Source organism: Brachycentrus maculatus, unplaced genomic scaffold (genome assembly GCF_059751285.1).
Source record: "Brachycentrus maculatus isolate JH-2025_06_01 unplaced genomic scaffold, ASM5975128v1 h1tg000203l, whole genome shotgun sequence".
Lineage (NCBI taxonomy): Eukaryota > Metazoa > Arthropoda > Insecta > Trichoptera > Brachycentridae > Brachycentrus > Brachycentrus maculatus.
In genome coordinates, this window is record NW_028280954.1 from 920,670 (window position 1) to 944,002 (window position 23,333).

The 23,333-nt window shown below is 33.5% G+C and overlaps 1 protein-coding gene across 4 annotated transcripts in view; it reads left to right on the forward strand.

The window, feature by feature from the left end:
* Positions 1-910: 910 nt before the first annotated feature.
* The window catches only part of CkIalpha (Casein kinase Ialpha), a 44,460-nt gene continuing 22,037 nt past the window's right edge, over positions 911-23,333 (forward strand). For all 4 annotated transcript variants that reach the window (XM_088263816.1, XM_088263815.1, XM_088263814.1 and 1 more), the window contains exons 1-2: positions 911-1,165; positions 6,088-6,194. In XM_088263816.1, the coding sequence (XP_088119942.1) occupies positions 1,043-1,165; positions 6,088-6,194 (230 nt within the window). In that variant the 5' untranslated portion in view covers positions 911-1,042. The remainder of the gene's footprint in view (positions 1,166-6,087; positions 6,195-23,333) is intronic.

Genomic DNA, 23,333 nt, shown 5'->3' on the forward strand with positions numbered 1-23,333 from the left:
AAGGTTCAGAAAGAAGGGTGGATACTTGGGTGAAGAATTGGATTCCTGCCCGTGTTAGGCTATTCAGAAAGTTCTTCTTCAACCTGTATCCCCATAAAATATTTACATACTAGACATAGTATTCAATATTATATTGATTCAATGTAAATCGTGAATTGCACAAATTATTGGTTGTTTGGTTTACTTTTTATCATAGACAAATAGTGATATTTGTATTCAATTTTAATTTCTTTATTGAATTATTTTAAACTTCATCGGCTTGTTTTTTTTTTTCAAAAGTAGAGTATAGAAAATTATATTCTCACACTGTATTCAATCACTCCACAATATTACTGCGAAAAGGTATGTGAATATAATGTGTATTCCAGGATTTTATTTTTTTCCTCATTCATTTCTTACGTTTTAACAACTTATCACTTTAGGAAAATAAACGGTAAGATAGGAAGAGGAATGGCAGAAAGAAATTCTATGGAACAGTGAAAAAAGGCAGGTTTCGAAGTAAACAAAGATCTGAAAAATCTTTCTTCAAACAGAAAGCGTTGGAAGCTCGCTGCTAAATTTGATATGTACATAATCTATCGCATATTGTAGAAATATTACAGTTTTCTTCACAACATTTTGACTAAGCCTAATTGTATCATGTAGTACAGAGTAAAGAATATATGCCATCCACCAATAGTTCGAAATAAAGAATGTAAAGTGTTTTATACGCAACATACCTTGCAAGGGCAGGTATTTTATTTTATTTTTGTAATTAAAAGTATTACTTTTTTTCGAAAACGGCCTTAGGTACCTACCTGAAGTTGGTACCTACCTATTTATTTACCAATAATGTTGCTATCTACATGTAAAACACTGGCCTCTCAAAATGGTATCGTCGGCCATATTCCATGACGTCACAATCCAAAATGATTCGTGGGAAGATGTCGGCGTGTTGAGTGGTGTCGAGCGGGTTGGTTGTTGGACAGTGAACAGTTTTAACAATATATGTGATAGCATAAGCAAATTAATAGACTTTTATCAAATATTATTTTAAACAACCATGGCGTTACGCTTTACGAATAAAAAAGACTTAATGATAGCCGGAAGGTATCGCATAGTTCGTAAAATCGGTAGTGGTTCTTTCGGTGACATTTATTTGGGCATCAATATTTCAAATGGAGAGGTAATGCAACTTGATTATAATACATCTATAATCGTGTGTTAGCGTTAAAAATGTTTTTTGTGGTAGATATTTGATTCGGTGGAAAGTGGTGTGGCTTTAAACGGGTCGGGCCGTTGCTTAAAAATATCCTTGGTTCTTGTGAAATACGGTTTCGTTTGGCGGCCATATTTTATTAAACCTCGTTATTTCTTCTTTTGTGCATCGGGAACGCGAATATTTCGATGTTAATTCGCATTTGCTGAATGAAAATGTCGATTAAATGCAATAATTCCCAAGTTCTATGCATTTCCCGAGAAAATATGTACTACACCGTTCGTGTATATATTCGAAATGTATTGCGACATTGTATTGTCACTGGCGGAAGAACAGTTATGTTCTTCGAACTGGATTTACTAGTACTCCCTACAACGGATGCATTTTTTTATATTTTTTACTTTAAAAAAAATATCGATTAAGTTTCAGCTGTTCCTTTATTTAACAGTTCAAATTGCCTTATAACAATTTTTGTGACTATGGAAACAGCATTTTCTAACGTCCTTCAATTGATGTTTGCTATTTATTCTCTTCCCACCTATCTCGAATTACTTCCAATTTACATCCAATTACTATTTATTTAAGCTCTAATATTTTATTTTATTTTTTATTTCACTAAAATGCCATTTTACACTTAGAAAGTATATCAGGCACTAGAATAAGAAATTTCTTTTGTACTGCTTTTTTCATTATTATTTTTCGTTCCAATAAATATATTTTTTTATAGAAATTAAGAAAAAATGTTCCGTTTATCACAAAATTTAGTTAACTATAGAAATGACAGAAGTAAATTAATATTTTTTTCTTTTTAATTCATATCAAATACCGTGAATTTTCATTTAAATTTGGAGTAATTTGCTCACGCATTTTTACTTTTCACTTAAAATATTTTTATTTACTTAAAATTTTAAAACCAATAATCCCAACTATTGAGTTGTTGCCTTCTCATACACAATGACTACCATCAAAGGCAAAACAAACCTGCAAAATGTTTTGCACATCATTCACTCCTTTCAATGTCATGTGTCGAAAATCGTCAATTTTCAGTTGTGCATGTTTTCAGAATGCCCAGAAAATGTACTATATCCCAGCAAAAGCGGCATATTTTTAACTTAATATTTACACGCTACAGGGCAGAAAGTGTTGTTTTTGCATTTTGAAGAAAAGCTATTGTTTAATTTTTTTTTTTAAATATACTAAATATTTTTCAAATGGAGAAAAAACATTCAGGTTTTACCTAAGAAGAAGATCTGTTGCATAGTAAAAAGTTCAATAAGTGGCTTGATATTTATTTTCAATACATTTTATTATATTTTTAAACTTTTCCTGAGAAATCAAGTTTTTTTTATATATGACGTTGCCGAAACGAGTGAGCGATATTTGACAATATTTCGAATTGAACTATTTTTGATATTATTATTATGGGTTTTATTTAATTTTACAATTTAAAAATAAAAACATAAAAAATGTTGAAGGGGGCTTTCTGCTTTCAAGTTTTAGATATTATTTGACAAAAAAAAATTCAGTTGATGAATCTTATCTGTGGGTGATTGCAATAGAGAGATGCACCGATTATTTTAATTTCATTTTATTTACTGCTAATGCTTTTAAAAGTATGAATAAAAATGTAGCATAATAACAATAAAGAATACCATAGAACGGGGCTACTTGAACTTTGATGTGTTACTTGAGCCCAGTGCAAAAAATTATTAAGATCTGTATTTGGTCTACAATAATGAATGTATCGACATGATTCATTGTTTCCCTGACAGGTGACACTTATTGTCACGATACGTTCATTATTGTAGACCAAATACAAATTTAATTTTTCTTTTGTATTGGGCTCAAGTAACACATCAAAGTTCAAGTAGCCCCATTCTACGGTACACTAATAAAAATCATTACTATCATCACTATCAGCATGCAGCAAGAGGAGTGAACCACAACATTTAAATTTATCCATTATAACATGGAGAAGAAATGCTGAGAAAGTACAGACTTCAAGGTAGATATTTACTTCAGCCTTCTTCTTGTGTCCAGTATTGAACAAAGGCCTCCCTCTTGGACTTCCACAGTTGTCTGTTGGACGCGTCTCTTCCAGTGCAGGCCCGCCACTTTCCTAATGTCATCGGATCATCTTGTCTGGGGCCTACCCACTCTTCTAGACCGCCAGTCAAGCACCTGCTTTGTCCATCTGTCCTCAGACATATGTGCCGCACGACCTGTCCAGTTCCACTTTTGTTCTGCGATTCTTTGAGGCACATCTGTTACCTTGGTCTATTTTATTTATTACATTATATCTAGAAGTTCCAAAAATTTGAGTAGTGTGGTTGTCAATCATAGGTAGATTGGTGAATGTTGCGCCTGTGTAAAGTGATCACTTAACCAGCCTATCACAGGTCATAAGCCTTGTAAATATCCAGATTTCCATATTCTTTGTCATCTATGTGGATATCAAAATAGAAAATAGCGGGTCAGATAGCGTCTGGCTCCACATTTGGGGTACAGTGATTTATTCTCCGATATTTCCATATTCTGTTATGATTTGGACTACCAACGCCCCCTATTGATGATTCAACACATTAAATCATTTATCGACTAGTTACATATATTGCTGACTTAACAAAAAATGTATTAAAATATCATTAATATCTCTCTACTTAGAAAAAATACCTTTAGAAATAAAGGTATTTTTTCTACAGACAGGTATTTTTTACGCCTGCGAACAGCTGACGACATGATTTGATAATTGTGTACATATAGTTCAGACCTTAACAAAGAGATTGGTACATAATATTCACATAAAAACATTGAATAATTCCTTCTTTTCTGCCCTTGCAATGAGGGCGGCAGAAGGTAAAAGTACCCTTCCCGTCCTTAAGCATCAATTGACCCAGAGAGGTAGAAATATCTTTCCTGTATGAAGTGTGTTAATGTGACACATTGGTAGCTTTTCCATCATAATCTTCATCTTCTTTTTTATTCTCACTGAAATGGTGTGTAGGGCACTGCACTGTCCTGGTGCAGTTTTAGTTTCATCGTCAATTACAAGAAAACGAGGTGATATCTAATACAAACGGGTGAGTGTTGTATTGGTTATCTCTAGTCTTATGCGACTTGTACAATGATAACATCATTGTGGTTAGGATTCATAAACAGTTATGTTACAATATCCTGCCAACTTGACAGGTTTTATTGCGTTTCAGGGAAAAAATAATATTCATTTATATATATATATATATATATAAAAATATATATATATATTAAATGAAATGATAAATATAATTTATATTTGAAGCACTAACTTTGTGATTTTCCATTTTAAAATTAAAATGTAACTTTGTCTTAAAATCACTATAAATATTTTATTATAACTTAATTAAAATGTCTACCGGTTTTGAAGCTAACCGCTTCTTTATCAAGACTGATCAATACTAAAACACTATCTACTAAACAAAATTCAAAATATTTGTAGAGGACTTAAATAAGATTACTTATAAATATTAGAAATTAAAAAGGCAATCAATAATAATTTACAAGTAATAAATACACAAGTAAATGATTTTTCTAAATGTCCGTTATTAAATATGTTTCCAATCACCCATCATTCCCGATCCCTTTTGACTGTGACTGGCAGTCAACAAAAAAATAAAGCCACTTGAGATCTACCCAAGCTCCTTTGCATAACCGTCAAAATATTTTGAATTTTGTTTAGTAGATAGTGTTTTAGTATTAATCAGTCTTGATAAAGAAGCGGTTAGCTTCGAAACCGGTAGACATTATAATTAAGTTATAATAAAATATTTATAGTGATTTTAAGACAAAGGAACGATAAATATTTGTGTTTTTATTATTTACAAAAATACTTCAATTTCATACTATTTCTGTGAGCCTAAGCGGCTCATTATTAGAAATAGGTATCAAATTTTGGTGAAACTCTGATTCCAATATTTATTATCAATTTGACACGAGGGACTCTCCGTTTTTTGTTTATCTAAGTTACACGAGTACATGTACAGATATGCAACTCCGAGTGCCCTAGAAATAGCTGCAATTCACCTTTTCCAAATTAATAGTTTTTGATTTTCTTCTTCTGTTTACTTTCTCATATGGCGTAAATGTGCTTCACTCTGAGCTTCTTCACTTGTGGTGCTGACATTTATTATTTTTAACCCTTATTTTCTTGAGAACCATTGATTTACACATTACGGTAATACATTTGTTGCTACTACTTCTACCATCACTGTTTTTTTTTTTGGCATGGGATAAAAACGCTACACTCATTTGTCCTGACATACACTCCTCGCCTCATTCACATCCATATATCTAGTCATACATGCCCTCTTCCTTCATATACATACATCTAGTCATATGCATCCTCTAGTTACGTAGACTGTCGACACAAAACCAGATTTTAGGTTCTGATTGATCAGGATTTTCCGAGTCTTTTTTAGCCGTCATCATTCTGATCTCTTCGCATCTTCATCTGCTCCACATTCATGGATCTCCTCATACATTCTGCCAATCATTCCGTCTCTTGAGCTGACCACCTCCAAGTATTTGAAATACTTGATCATATAATATTTTCCTCACTCTTCTCTCCTCCTTTTTCCAACTACATTCGCCTCATAAATTTGTTTTACTGTTCTTTCTTTACTCATTCGTTCCACATGCCCAAACCATCTCACCTTCTTTAATTTTATCATTAAAGATAATGGTAATCTTAGCCTTGTTTTCTTTCCTTATATCACCATTGGAACATTTATCATATATCGTTTCGCCGCACTTTGATTGATTGCACAAGAGATTGCATTTTGACAGCATTCGGTCTACTTGCATCCTTCTTTTTCTAACTTTATTTTTTGAATTAATTTTGTACATATTTTTAGGAAGTGGCAATTAAAATGGAGCCTGTTAACTCGCGGCATCCACAGCTGTTGTACGAGAGCAAACTATACAGGGTGCTGCACGGAGCTGTCGGGATACCACACATACGGTAAGTCCTCTATCTGCTTTTCTATCCCACGGAGTGCGTCAGATTATGCAGCCTTGTGTTTAGTGAGAGATAACATTTTCTTCAATGGCGTCGGCAGTCAATTTGTAGTAGTATTCAAAACACAGACCATAATAGGTTTTAACTCTTACCACTCTGTAGGCCAGGCATTCTGGCCTGTACGATTCTAGTAGGCAGCTCCGTGGGCCACAATGTCTGGCCCGGCGCAGGTATAACTTTAATCACTGATTTCTCTATCACCCAAGTATATTCTATCAAAAAATATTTCAGATAAATACAGTTAATCTTAATTAACATGGTCATACGAATTGCCAGACAGAGTGTCCCAAAATTAGGGAACCAAAATGTTTATTTTAATGGTAAAAAATGTCGCATTTTTTTGATCAGAGTAGCTGACCAGTTATGAGAAAAAATGGTCAGAGTGGAAAAGGTTAAGAAATAGAGAAGGACATTTGTTTAAAAATGCCATAACTAGGCGAAACAATTGTCACAAAATTGATTTTTAAGTGTTTTTTAACAATAAAATACAACTTAGTAGACTCAAAAAATCAGTGTTTGATTTCACATTTAATACCATAGAACGGGGCTGAACTTTGATGTGTTATTTGACCCCAGTACAATTTTTTTTATTTAGTATGATCGAAGTATCGTGACAATAAGTGTCACCTGTCAGGGAAACAATGAATCATGTCGATACGTTCATTATTGTAGACCAAATGCAGAATAATATTTTTTTTGTTCTGGGCTCAAATAACACATCAAAGTTCAAGTAGCCCCGTTCTACGGTACATAAATTATATGGAGTGCTACAAATTAAATGCCAAATCTATAAATACTGAAGGACCTCCATAATCCGAACCCCTGCTAATACGACAACCTCTGTAATCCGAAGTCCCACTCATCTCTCCCGGGCTTCTTTAAAACGGAAATCTGTGCTACCACGAAAGTGAAGAAATGTTTGAAGCTGAAGCAGTGGCAAGTATTCTCCATTCAAGCGCGTGTCTACCTTAAATACATGCCTAGAACAGGCTGTAAGTATGTCTGCCTCTTTAGTGTATTCTCAGCTACCGTTCTGGAGGTCCCGGTGTACCTCCACCCAGTGTAATAGGTGTTTCATATTTGAAGCATATTTTTTATATTAAATATAGTAAATATTGAAGCCTGGACATTCACAGATCTTGGGTCTTACCTGGCATTAGTTAGGTCATGTGATGATAATGTACGCAGTGAAGTTTACCATTTTTCCCTTCATTGGAACATCCATCCGTAATGTCAGCATGCCGTAGCATCTCGGTTTCAACTGTTGAATGAAATAGTTTTCCGTTTCGACTAAATATGATTGCATACTTGACAATTTATCATTAACTAACTAACTAACCATCACAGTGCTTCACCGCAGAGGTAGGTAGAGAGAATAAAACGCAACACCACTCTGTCTTTGCAAACATTCTTTGCTAACCACGCCCGAGTATTTGACATACTTGATTGTGCCAAGTTTTCCTCGGTCATACTCTGCTCCTATTTCCTACTAAATTTGCCTCTTAAATTTGTTTCACTTTTGTTTCCTTAATCTTTCGTTCCACATGTTTAGGCAGCATCTCAACACATATTTCTTAATTTTATCGATAATGCTTATCTCAGCCTTGCATTATTTCCTTATTTAACCATTGGAACATCTACCATACACGGTTTAGCCACACTGAGAGATCGCATTTTAACTGCATTCAGTATACTTTCTTTTTTTTTTTACCAACTCCATGTTTCACTTCCATGCATTATGGTTGGTTCCAGGACTCCATTGTATATTGCAAATTTAGCTTTCGCTGATAGGTTTTTATTTGCTATAACTGATTTCTGAAAATCCGCCTCCGTAGTGTAATGGTCAGCATGCTCGCCTACTGTTCTGGAGGTCCCAGGTTCGATTCTCAGGGGGGTTTTATAAATATATAAGTGATTTTTTCACTCTAATATTTATTCAATATTACACTAGACTGGTACCTGAAGTGGAGGGCTGATCACCTTTCCTTCATGTGTAATCGATCGAGATAACACTGCGTTTATATGAAGCAGTGCCCTATGCACCATTGGGGTGCGGTAGGGTTTTTTTTATTATAACTGATTTCAGTGCACCATTCACTCTGTTCCCAGCATTCAATATCAATCTTTCCATCCTTAGAAAACATTCCCAAATACAGATATGAAATTATTTATCTACCTGTTTTATAATTTTCCATGGTTAACATTCGTCTCTTTCAAAAACTACAAATATTTAAGATTATTATTTTATTTTATTATTGTTTTGAATTTGGTTAATCAGCCAACGCGTGTTTATGCTTTTAAAATGTTTGTTTTTGTCCTTGTGAATAATTAAAAAAAAAATGATTTGACATGTGCTGTTTATTTTATTCACTTCAGTAGTATTATAAATAATGTAAAATAGTTTTTTTTCACCCGAAAACCTTGAGTTAATGTAAATATCTATTTTTTTTAAATGGAAGTTATTAGATTTTTTTATTATTTAGAATACATATTGGATATTTAATATTGAAAAAATAAGAACATATATTGTAAACACTCTGTCTTTGCAAACATTCTTCGCCTCTTCCACGTTCATGCATCTCCACATACATATGCATTTTTAACAAATTCAATAAAGTTTTGTTCCTGGTCTGCGTTTATACGCAATTCCCGGTGTGCGTGGCGTCTTGGTATGCCCAAAAGAATAAATGTTTTGTTATTTATTGTCTTGGTGAAGTGTCCAATGTCGGTACCGGCCCTCTGCGGTCGCCGATTGAGCCACCTTCAGTCGGTCACGCCCGCTGGTCGGTGGTCGCTCGGTATCGGCCAGATGTCGCTCACTCCTTTCAAGAACGTCATAAATAAAAAAACTTGATTTTTCTGGAGAGCTTTATTAAAGTTTAATAATAATAATAATAAAATTGGATAACTTATATAGCGCCATTTTCGTAAAAAAATACCTCAAGGGCGCTTCACTGTGAATGATAATAATATAACACAATGTATTAAAAATAAATACCAAGCCACTTATTGAACTTTTTACTGTGCTACGCATCTTTTTAGGTAAAACCTGAAGGTTTTTTCTCCATTTGAAAAATATTTGTTATATTTAAAAAAAATAATGAAACAATACCTTTTCTTCAAAATGCAAAAACAACACTTTCTGTCCTGTAGCGGGTAAATATTAAGTTAAAAATATGCTCTTTTGCTCTTTTGCTGGGATATAGTACATTTTCTGGGCATTCTGAAAACATCCACAACTGAAAATTGTGGTTTTTGATTTATGACGTTCTTGAAAGGAGTGAGCGATGTGCGCAGTTTTACTTTCTACTGTTCGCGTGATGACGTGATCTGTGCCGTACTGTGCGCGGTGCCCATGTTCCCATGGCGGTTAGACCAGCGGTCCTCAACACGAGGGTCCGGTGGATCAAATGGTAACGGCCGCTTACAAAAAACATACATGTTCACAATTATCAAAAATAACGTTTGAAAAATCGAGCATACCCAATTTACTTATTATATGACCACTTACTCGGTGAGTGGTTATATACTAATATTATTAACATTTTTGTAAAAAAATAAATCAGTAAAAATGACTAACCACAAAGTAAATGCTTTAAATATTAATAATATCGAGAATATACCCAATTTAGGTTATTTAATAACTTTCTTTTTTCTTACAACATTTTTATTTTGCCCTTTACTTATTCGAAGCTCTTTTTCGTATTATTTTTTAACATATTAATGGTAAGTTAGCCAGTCAGTTAGTAACATATTTGACCGGAATACGATAATCGCGATACTGTGAGATGTATTTTCCTACTGCTCGCCCATCCCGGTGCTATACCGGCGCCTCGCGTTGCCCGGTGGGCAAGTGGTCCGCGGCGGAGAGCTGTCGCCGCTGTGGGTCGCGGAAGCGGGTCACCGGGTCACTTTCTAACGTGTGTGTGTGTCCCCTACGTACCTACCTGCCTGCCTGCCTGCCCGCCTGCCCGCACAGCTGATCGCGACGCGCGCTATCGGGGGATACGCGATAAGCGGTACTTCGTAAGCCGTATAATAAACACGCTCGCCGCGTATAAAATAATGACATCTCAACATAGATGAAGAAGAATACGCTTACGACCGACACGGGCTTGGTAATTTGGGCGTAATCAGGCGCCCACACTTTCGTATTTTTCACAAATGTTGAGATGTCAAAAAATAAAGTAAAAAAATAACTCCCGATTGGAGAAAATCCACATTTGTGAACAAGTATTTCATTCATTTTTAACCCTTATCCGCACCCCAATGGTGCATAGGGCACTGCATTTTATAAACGCAGTGTTATCTTGATCGTTAACACATGAAGGAAATGTGATCAGCCCTCCACTTTAGGTACCACAGTTCGGGGTAATATTGAATAATTATAGTATAAGAGCACACTTAAAATGTTGTCATTTTTTACTGACATAAAATATCGTCATTAATTGATTCGGCAGACACTTTGTGGTAAAATCTATCTGTGTATTTTTAATCAGTGTTTGAAAATTATGCGGAATGCATCGAAGCACGTGTCACAATAGAATTTACGAAAACGTGGTATTTATTAAGTAAAACATAAAATAAAATTTCGTGCTAAGACTGTTAGGGCATACTTTCAATTACGCAATGATACCTTTGAGCCAGTCAACCCATTGGTATCACTTTTCAGTCGTACGCACCCAGCGCGTAATCCGCACAGGGAGAAATGATTGTTGCACGCGCCTGGTGCGTGCGCCGCATCCAACGTGTCAAGGTTCGCAAACAATGACAAATACAAATGAATAAGAATAAGAATCTTATTTTGATGTCTTTGTATTTTCCATTGTTATTTGACCTTAACCCTTTGGCTACCAGGACTTTTGGGCTTACTATGCTAAAAAATAAAACATGAATAATAATTTAAAAGTAAAATGTGTTTGTTATTTCATAAACACTCTGTACCATTGTTGAAACAAATCTGTTTTTAGATTTCAACTTCATCATGGCGACGAAAACATCTCGCGGGAGTTTAGTTACAACATTTTGAGTGTGTCCAAATACTTGTTCACAAAATCTGGATTATCTCCAATTATAGGAGTTATTTTCATATTATTTTTTGACATCTCATCAAAGATGAAGAAGAATATGGAAGTCTGGGCATTTACGGGGCTGACGACCGTCATAGGCTGGCTTAAGTGATCACTTTACACACGTGTAACATTCACCAATTCTACCCATTATTGACAACCATACTACTTAAATTCTTGGAAGTTCTATATAAATGAACCAATTTAGAAACCTTGTTCTTGAATCACTAGAACTTCACTAGAGACATCTATTGGTATTATTCCATATTCTTCTTCATCTTCGATGAGATGTCAAAAAATAATAGGAGTTTAGTAAATTAAATGTATGCAACCTTATACAAAAACGAGTAACAAGTAAATGCTGCTCGCTTAATGTCCACACCCTTTTTACGCCGTGCGCATAACACTGCAAATCAAACAATTTCCCGATATAATAAGCGACATCCGGTATTGAAATGAATAGAGTAGGGGTGTGAGTAATTCATGTTTCTTATGCAATATTTGTATTATATTTTTATCAATTTATTGCATATTGTTGATAAACGCTGACACGTAAAAATATATCTATTTGAAGAATATAACAGCTTTACTAAACTTACTTTTCGCGGAAACAAAATTGGTTTAATGCACTTTGTTTTTCTCGTTTCTCTTCAAGTATTTTTAACTAAAATTTTTGTGAAACTAATTGTAAGATATAAATGATCATTTAATATCAATGGATGATCTTAATATCGATAACTTATGGAAGCAAAAAAACATGCCGTCCAAAATGTATCTTTTTATAAATCATGACGTCAGATCCGGCATATAACGCTAGAGTACCGAGAGCCGATATATCGGATTTTGGTAGCCAAAGCGTTAAATATGCAGCTCTTTTTGGAGCTTATCAGAGTAACGTTCAGTTAACATCTCCCGTAAGAGATAACGGTGAGTTCCGAGAATCGCGATGAATCATTTTGAAGAGTCTTTAGTGATTGGTTGCCTTTTAGCGATTCATCCAACCGACTAAATTATATCGTGTCTCGATACGTGTACAGTCAAACCTCGATATAACGGACTAATTGCGGGGGGGGGGAGTGTACGTTAAAACCGAAAGTCCGTTTTATAAAAATGAATTGTTGAAAATTGGAATAAAATAGGATTCGGACCTCACAGACTAATAAAAGAGTTTCTGCTCTTTTATTAGTATGTGAGTAATATGTGAGCATATTATAAAGTTTTCATCGTTCTATAAATTGGCAAAATACACTAAGCAGTTTGAAATGTCATATATATTTGGTTTGAAAAGTAAATTCAATTTTAAGTTTAATAGCTGGTATATTTTTATTCAGGTTAAAAGCCTAATTAAAGCTTTTAATTATACAGGGATTTTGGGAGTTAACGTTGTTTGTCAGTATACCCACGATATATATGGAAAAAATATTTTTATTTATTGTTTTTAACTCCTTTCCAATTATTTCGAAGAAAAACTTGAATGTTTTAAACTTGAAAATTCAGTGCAGAAACTGTGTTTAGAGAAAAAAATAAATTACGTAAAATGTCATCGGGAATAATAAGTTACACGATTTAACGAAAACTGGGCCTTCTTAACAGGACGCTTTTATTTATTTTTTTACATTTGACAGGATTTTTGTCAGTTAAATCCAAAGTCCGTTATATCGAGGTTAGACTGTAGTTCATTGCACGCCGCCCAGTCGCCGGTATCGATCCGGGCCGACCACCCTTTGTATCCAGAGTTGGATAAATAAATATCAAATGAACGGCCATTTTTACACGTCTATATTTAGCCACATCACCTTTATAAATCATTCTCAATGTCAAACGGCCTTCCGATGAATTGAAAAGGTGAAATTTAAAAATAAATCATAAATGTATTGCGTGGCTACCTACCGAGAAAAATATCGAAGGAGACACGTTGAATTGCTTTTAAATATAAACAAGCTGCCTGACATAAAAAATAGAACCCGGTCAGGCATCCAAAATGAATGAACTGAAAAAATACTTTATGGAAAAATATTTCGCTCACTCCTTTCAACAACGTCGGGAATAAAAAAAAATCAGGAGAACGTTTTTACAGTTTAAAAATATAATACAATGCATTAATAATAAATATCAAGCCACTTATTGAACTTTTTACTGTGCAACAGATCTTATTAGATATTTTCTCCATTTGAAAGTTATTCAAAAAAATAATCGCTCACTCCTTTCACGTCATAAATCAAAAAACTGGATTTTTTAGGACAACGTTTTTAAAGCTTAAAAATATAATACAATGAATTAAAAATAAATATCAAGCCACTTAATGAACTTTTTACTGTGCAACAGATCTTTTAGGTAAAACCTTTTTTGCTCCAATTGAAAAATATTTAGTATATTTAAAAAAAATTATACACTACCTTTTCTTCAATATGTAAAAACAACACTTTCTGCCCTGTAGCGGATAAATATTGAGTCAAAAATATGCCGCTTTTGCTGAGATAAAGTACATTTTCTGGGCATTCCGAAAACATGCACAGTTGAAAATTGACGATTTTTGATATATATGACGTCTTGAAAGGAGTGAGCGATTTGTGTTCATATTATTTTTTGACATCACATCCAAGATGAAGTAGAATATGGAAGTCTGGGCATTTACGGGGCTGATCACCATCTAGGCTGGTTTAAGTGATCACTTTACACACGTGTAATATTTGTGTTAGTGATATAGTTATGTTTTCTCTTTTTTTTTCATGCTCTTTACCTTACTTTTTTATATACCTATTGACTGTGTTTTCTTATTTATTGTTATACCCGTGTCCCAAAATGAGTAATGGAAATTACTCATCGGGAATGTTATATGTGACTTATGTATGTAATTTAAATAAATATTTATATTTTTAGACATTCCCTAAATACTCTAATGCGTTCTTTTTGACGACGACAAATGACTGATTTTAGACATGACGAAATTCATTTTTAGACATCTCAACATAGATGAAGAAGAATATTGAAGTCTAAGCTTTACAGGGCTTTCGACCTGTCATAGGCTGGTTAGCGATCACTTTACACGCGTGTAACATTCAACGTTCTACCCATGATTGACAACCACCCTACTCAAACGCTAAACGGCGGTCGACTAGGTCGGTCGATAATCGTTAAGTATTTTTAATTTTAGCAAAATCGCAAAAAAAAACTGGATTCTAGCAGCTGAAGCTAGATAATGTGTCATCGTGTGATGTTATCGAAGTTGCGAAATAATATTTACACTCAAAACTTCGTCCAATTTATAAATATTATATTAGCGAATTTATTCAAAATACGTGTGTGCTCAAAGCACACACGTAATGAATACTTAATGTTAGTTATATTATATTAGTGTGCACATGTATGCTATTATAGTATGTATATATATCGTAGTCGTACAGGAGAAAGTGACCAAGTGCTTTTTTTTACAAAAACGTGTTTTATGACTATTTGATATCTTACTAGCTTAGTGAAAAAATCCCAAAGCTATATCTTGGAAGTATAATATATTGACTTGTTAAAAATGACTAACTGCATTGATGTTTATTTTCTTGCTAAGCAAAAGTAACTGAAATGGCCCTCCTGAACATTTTACGTTTTGTTAGTTGGTCACTTTCTCCTGTACGACAACGATATATATGTATATGTCCGCTTCCGTAGTGTAATGGTCTGTACTGTGGGCTACCGTACTGAAGTGTCCCGGGTTCGATTCCCAGGGGGAGGGGAAATAAATATTGCATAAATGAATTCAACGTGTTTTTTCACTCTAATATTTATTCAATATTACTCGGAACTGGTACCTGAAGCGATGCGAAGAAAATGATGCGGAATGCATCGAAACACGTGTCACAATAGATTTTAAGAAATTGTGGTATTTGCCGATTAAAATTTAAATTAAACATAAATAGATATTACCACAATGTGAGTGCCGAATAAATTAATAAAAACATATATTGATATATATATACATATATATATATATATATATATATATATATATATATATATATATATATATATATATATATATATATATATATATATATATATATATATATATATATATATATATATATATATATATATATATATATATATATATATATATATATATATATATATATATATATATATATATATATATATATATATATATATATATATATATATATATATATATATATATATATATATATATATATATATATATATATATATATATATATATATATATATATATATATATATATATATATATATATATATATATATATATATATATATATATATATATATATATATATATATATATATATATATATATATATATATATATATATATATATATATATATATATATATATATATATATATATATATATATATATATATATATATATATATATATATATATATATATATATATATATATATATATATATATATATATATATATTTATTATGTCGGACAACAAATTCAATGCTTAAAATATTTCAAAAATCAATTATAGTTTTGAAATAAATTGAGTACATTATCCCAAATTCATATACTAATTATTTTTTATGACATTTTATACTGCCAGTTCATATATGATTTTTTTTAATCCGTATTTATTAGAAATTAAGCGATGGCACAGTTTGATAAAATTGCTTTGCTTGTGTGTGTTGCATATGTGAGTATTGTGTTGTATACCGCGAAATAATTGTGACCCAAATTAGTACGGAGCAGGGCGCATCACTCATAGCGCGAACAGCGATACTTGGCTGTCAATAACATCACTCACGGCAAACAATACCTCGTATCTAAATAAAACATTCTTTATTTCAAAGTTAGAGGAAACAGAAATTCACTTGATGATACATATATAAACCTTGTACAAAGTAAGCAAGCTAAATAATAAACGCAAGTCACAAAAAATAATAAAACTTGTTTAAATATAATATTGCTTGGCTTTCGAGTAAATCATTTTTACAACATTTTGAGTGTGTCCAAATACAAAATAAGAGTTAATATAATATGAGAGTCACCAATAGATGTCTCTAGTGAAGTTCTAGTGATTCAAGAACAAGGTTTCTAAATTAGTTCATATATATATAGAACTTCCAAGAATTTGAGTAGTGTGGTTGTCAATAATGGGTAGAATTGGTGAATGTTACACGTATGTAAAGTGATCATTTAAACCAGCCTATGACGGTCGTCAGTCCCGTAAATGCCCAGACTTCCATATTCTGCTTCATCTTTGATGAGATGTCAAAAAATAATTGGTCAATATTTGGCCTTACATCTCCCCGAACTGGTACCCAAAGCGTAAGACTGATCACCCCACCTAATTGACAATCAAACATTACATTTCTTCATTACGATACAGTGCCCTATGCACCATTGCGTGCTGAAATGGAAGGTTTAAAAAAAAAATATTCTATACCAGAATGCTAGAGGCGTGCATTCTATATAGGCAGAAGAGCAGTGCCTACCCTGGATTACTCGCGTTCTATATAGAAACGCGACCAGTGCCTACTAAGCCTTATCCTTACCCAACCCTTCTCTGCCTGCCCTGATTAAAAGCTCGAGGAATATCTAATTTTACATACTAAACCTATAAAGGATTGTGTAAGACTCGTTTTGTGTTAATAACAGCCGATATAATCAATATTTTCATCCATCATTTTCTTTTGGAAAATCCGCCTTCGTAAAAGCGTTGTTTTCGTAAGTTGGTAACGAATGACGTCACAAAAACGAATTCACTTTTCTACTATTACAGGTCTATAAAGGGATACGCCACATAACACACCCGATGACGTAAAATTTGATGACGTATAGCGGTGTCCGTTTTTCGTTTTATTAAAATATCTAAAATTTAAACCTTCATATCTCCCTTACTTCTCTGCAGATTTTAATAAGAATGTTACCGATAGTCTCGTGATTTTTCATATTAATTTATTAGCTAATTTATTATTACACATGAGAATGACTCATTGAACAAAATTTGTAAGGTGTGAGGTATTGCCCGACATTAGGGATACGTATGGTGTATTTAAAAACATAAAGTTCAATACTTCGTCTGCGATATCGCTAACAAACAAAAATGGCATTGAATTTCGCTCGCATACAAGCAAATATTTGAGTAAACTAATATTAATTTAGCGCAAAAATCCATTTCTTGTTTGCGTAGCTGACGTCTCGATACACCTTTGTGACCTATTTTACGATTAGTTTTTCTTGTTACATTTGTTAAATTTAATAATAAATTATATAAATCTTTAATGCTTTAATAAATTAAAATATAATTAAGTATACTTTCTTCCTGATTTGTTATATATGTTATTATTAATCCTCGACAAGTAAACTTTATTTGTATATTTTTTTTTATTTTTTTAAACCCTTATCCGCACCCCAATGGTGCATAGGGCACTGCGTCATTTAAACGCAGTGTTATCTTGATCGTTTACACATGAAGGAAAGGTGATCAGCCCTCAGCATATTGAATAAATATTACAGTGAAAAAATCACTAATATTTATTTGACCCCCTGGGAATCGAACCCAGGACCTCCAGAACGGTAGTCGAGCGTGCTGACCATTACACTACGGAGGCGGATATTTTTATATACATAGTAACTAAACATTCGTCAGGCGGACTACGCAATTAAAAACGTGAAAATTATCAAAAGTAATTATTAAAAATAGTAACTGGTTACATGACACTCAAGTTTGGTTTACCATATTAGGAATGAATGTAAGAGACATTTGACAATAAATCGCTATTCCGTAAACAGAGCCTGGCAGTTGCGGGGTGCAGGGAAGTGCACTTGATTTTTTCGGAGAAGGGCGTCGTCACGTGGACGAATGTTTAGCTATCTAGGGTTAAATCTGGTTCCCATAAATTACTAGTTGTTTTACGTTTTTTTACTGGAAAATTTACATTCTGTGTTATAAATATAGTAATTAGTATTCATTATAGTTGTTGTATAGTTAGAAATATTCGTTAAAATACAATTAAGGCCCAATATACGTTCAATCGCTACTTAATTTTCTCTAAAACCGGGTAACATTTGACGTAATTGTGTTTTTTTTCTTAAAACACCGTTTTTGTATTGAAAAAGTTTTTCTTTGAAATAAATATATGGTTATGAAAAAAGACGAGGTTTTGAAAGGTAAGGAGTTAAGAAATATAAATATATTATCCAAAAAAAGTTTATATTCCAATATATGATAACGTGGTAATATTTTCCTTCGTAAATTGGGTGTAAATAATATGTTAAGTGGGTGTATAATAATAAAATAAACAATGTGTTGCTTTGTAATTAAAGAAACGACGATAAAAGTTTATTCTTAATTAATCTTTACAATAATTTTCTATCTATCTGATTCTGACAGTTAACAATATTATATTTTTTCTATCTGATGTCTTTTGTTTTATTCAGTGCGACGCGTGCGACATCTGGTGGTAGAACTGTTTTATGTAGGTACTATTTGTAAGTACTTAATAAAATGTATAGGTAGGTACCTAGGTATTTTATTACATATGTATATAATAAATAAAAAATGGAACTTAAATTTTTACAATATTAAAAGTAATTGTAAGATATAATTGATCATTTAATTGTTACTATCGATGTGTAACATTTTGAAAGAAAGAAACATAATATGAATTGATTTTTTTGCATAACCCTGAAGGAATCCCTAACATACTGTCTACATTGAAAGCTGTCCCACCGCATGCCCAGATCTGATACAGAAGCATCTAGGCTTCCTGACAGATCAGCTCTTGCTAAGCAATTTTTTTTTCAACTAAGTTGCGAAATTTATTGAAAATGTGAAACAACATAAAATAGTATCCCGATTTTACTGTGAATTTACATTTAAAAGCTTTCAATATACCTGTCACTGCCAATCTAAATAATACAAGGCTGTAAGTCCATCACCAAATTTTCTAGAAGTTCCCCAGTGTAGGCAGTGAAAGGGATTAGTGTTTAGTTCAATTAGTCAGCTACATCCGATTACGACTCGACGTTGGCCGGTACACAGACGCCCACAACCCCGACCAGCACAGCAGACAGACACGGAACATTCATTTCTGTAGTACTTCCTCCCTCGTAACATACTGTCTAAGATGTATCTGATACTTTTATAAATCATGACGTCAGATCCGACGGATCCGGTATTTCTCGCTAGAGTACCAACAAAAAACAAAAAGCCGATATATCGGATCTCGGTAGCCAAAGGGTTAAGAAGGTATAAATAATATAATCCAATTCTGCCTTCGTTGCGCGTGTGGATGATCGATCGTTTTTACTGTTAAAAATGGATTATCTTCGATCAAAAAATAATGTTACAATATCCGTTACGGCGAGGCATATTGTAAGCGGCCATGTAATGACTTAATCGCCAAATATGATATCCCCTTTATCAGGGGCGTGCCTTCCACGCAGGCAGAAGAGCAGTGCTACCCTGACTTACCCGTGTGACATGTAAAAACGCAACCAGTGACATAAAAACGCAACAACCGTGACATATAAAAACGCAACCCTACCTTACTAAGTCTTCTTCAACCCTTATCCGCACCCCAATGGTGCATAGGGCACTGCGTCATACAAACGCGGTGTTATCTTGATTGGACCGAGGAAAACTTGGCAAATCAAGGATGTCAAATACTTGAAAGCGGCCAGGTCAGGAGTCATAATCGTCGGGTATTTATGAGGAGATGCATGAATGTAGAAGAGGCAAAGAATGATTGCAAAGACAGAGTGGTGTGGCGTTCGATTCTCTCTGCCTACCCCTGCGGTGAAGTGGCGTGATGGTTAGTTGGTTAGTAAGTTATCTTAATCGTTAACACACGGAGGCAAGGTGATCACTCCTGCGTTTCCGTGACCAGTAATATTAAATAAATATTAGAGTGTAAAATCACCAAATTTATTTTCACACTCCCCCCCCCCGGGAATCGAACCCGGGACCTCCAACACGGTAGCTAAACATGCTAACCATTACACCACGGAGGCGGGAAGGAATAACCTTACCAAGTACGGCTGTCCAAACTTAAAACACAGTAAGGGACATTTTTTTGTAGTACGTTTTTTTGCATTTTTGGACTAAGTAGAATCTACTTAGTCTAAAAATGCAAAAAAACGTACTACAAAAAATATGTCCCTTACTGTGTTTTGAGTTTGGACAGCCGAGTAGTACTGCCCGCCCTAATTAATTATCTGTGCACGCCACTGCCTTTTATTGTAAAACAGCGATTTAACCATTTCGATCATTCTCTTGCTTCAATGCCGTTTTTTTTGTTCATACGATTTCGACGCCTGTCTAATTTTCAACGGCTGTTACCGGTTGATACCGAAGCTCTGGTTGGCCCGTTCTGTTACTTGCAGCCTTCGTAAGGTTGCGCTTATATTTTCTAATCTACCAACCAACCATCGTACACACGTGTAACATTCACCAATTCTACCCATGATTGACAATCACACTACTCAAATTCTTGGAACATCTATATATATATATATTGTTCAAATTCGAAACATAGTGCTTGAATCACTAGAATTTCACTAGAGACATCTATTGGTGAGATGAAAGAAGCTTTTTATTGAGCAGAAACTCTTTCAGTTGTAGGTGAGTAATCCGAATCATGGATTATAATCAAATATCGCTCACTCTTTTCAACAGCGTCTTTATCAAAAGACTTGAGTTTTCAGGAGAATGTTTGTATCGTTTAAAAATATAATAAAATGTATTACAAATAAATTCAAGCCGCTTATTGAACTTTTTACTGTGCAACAGATCTTTTAAGGTAAAACCTAGTTTTTTCTCCATCTGAAAATATTAAGTATATTTAAAAAAAATAATTAAACAATATATTTTCTTCGAAATGCAAAAACAACACTTTCTGCCCTGTAGCGGGTAAATATTAAGTTTAAAATATGCCGCTTTTTCTGGGATATAGTACATTTTCTGGGCATTCCGAAAACATGCACAACTGAAAATTGACGATGATTTTTATATATATCATTGTTGAAAGGAGTGAGCGATATGTCATTCATACTTCATAAATTTTTGCCACTCACATTATGCGTCAATATTGTGTTGGAAGTACGTACACATTTTTCAGGCAAAATTATAATCACTCTGCGACATGCTAAAATTAGTCACAAAACTCCCAAGCCAGATATAGCTAGCTACTCACTGGAGCGTTATGGGGCCATCTCGTGACGTCACTATGACGTCACTCGGAGCGGAATGAGCGCTTTCCGCGCGCTCTATGGCTACTTTCCGCGTAAACCTTTCGTCTCTGTTTTCTTTCACTCACACCGTGATAGTAATCGCGTAACGTGTTAATACTCATCATCGCCTGATCTATAACCGCACCCAATGGTGCATAGGGCACTGAATCGAAACAGAAATATATATTTTTAAAATTTTATTCAATACTGTTACAATAGTTTTTTTTTAAATAATTTAAATTATATCTTGACATCTCAACAAAGATGAAGAAGAATATGGAATTCCGGGCATTTATAGGGCTTACGACCGTCATAGGCTGGTTTAAGTGATCACTTTACACACGTGCAAGGGAGCCGGAGCTTCTTTCCTCGTTTGTCACTGTAAAGAGCACTACACCTGCCAGCAGCAATCCGCAAATAAGCACGTTCACAAATCTGGGGTTTCTTATGTCCAAATTCTTGTAAATACCCATTGTGTTGACTTGTCAAAATGTAAGAATAACTCAATAATGTCCAAATTCTTGTACATACCCAGACTTTCATATCTTCTTCATCTTTGTTGATGTCAACATGTAAAAATAGTTCCCAAGTGGGAAAAACACAGATTTGAGAACAAGTATTTGAACATCTTCAAAATATTGTAATTTGTTCAATCGTTCATACTGCAATCTCTTATGTCGCTCACTCCTTTCAAGCACGTCATATATCAAAAATCGTCAATTTTCAGTTGTGCATGTTTTCGGAATGCCCAGAAAATGTACTATACCCCAGCAAAAGCGGAATATTTTAAACTTAATATTTACCCGCTACAGGGCAGAAATTGTTGTTTTTGCGTTTTGAAGAAAGGGTATTGTTTAATTATTTCTTAAATAAACATAATATTTTTCAAATGGTGAAAAAACATTCATGTTTTACCTAAATAGATCTGTTGCACAGTAAAAAGTTCAATAAGTGGATTGATATTTATTTTTAATAAATTGTATAATATTTTTACTTTAAAAATGATCTCTTGAAAAATCAAGTTTTTTTTATATATGACGTTGTTGAAAGGAGTGTGTACACGCACTATCTGCCCACTGCTTTCAAACCGTATATAGTACTGACCTTGACCAACAATTACCTCTCTATTTTGTTGGTTGCAAGATATCGATTTGTGTGTAGTTATAATCCCGTCAGCCTACATATTATATTATGTACAAGAAAGTTTAATAAATACAATAATATTTATCATTGAATGAAACGAAACCTATTACGAAAAGCGCATTTTCACGATGCGTCGTGCAGAGTGGTGTTCCGCAAACCTTTTTTATTCAAGGTACACCTCGCTCACTCCTTTCAAGAACGTCATAAATCAAAAAACCTGATTTTTCAGTAGAACGTTTTTAAAGTTTTGAAATATAATACAATGTAATAAAAATAAATATCAAGCCACTCACTGAACTTTTACTGTGTAAAAGATCTTTTTAGGTAAAACCTGAAGGTTTTTTCTCAATTTAAAAAATATTTTGTATATTTCAAAAAATAATTAATCAATACCTTTTCTTCAAAATGCAAAAACAACACTTTCTGCCCTGTAGCGGGTAAATATTATGTTAAAAATATGTCGCTTTTGCTGGGATATAGTACATTTTCTGGGCATTCCGCAAACATGCACAATTGAAAATTGAAGATTTTTTGATTTAATGACGATTTTGACGTTCTTGAAAGGAGTGAGCGACCTACCAAATTCAGAAAATTCAGAGGTGCATATTTACCATATTTAGGTAACATATTTAACATATCGTAGTCATCCAG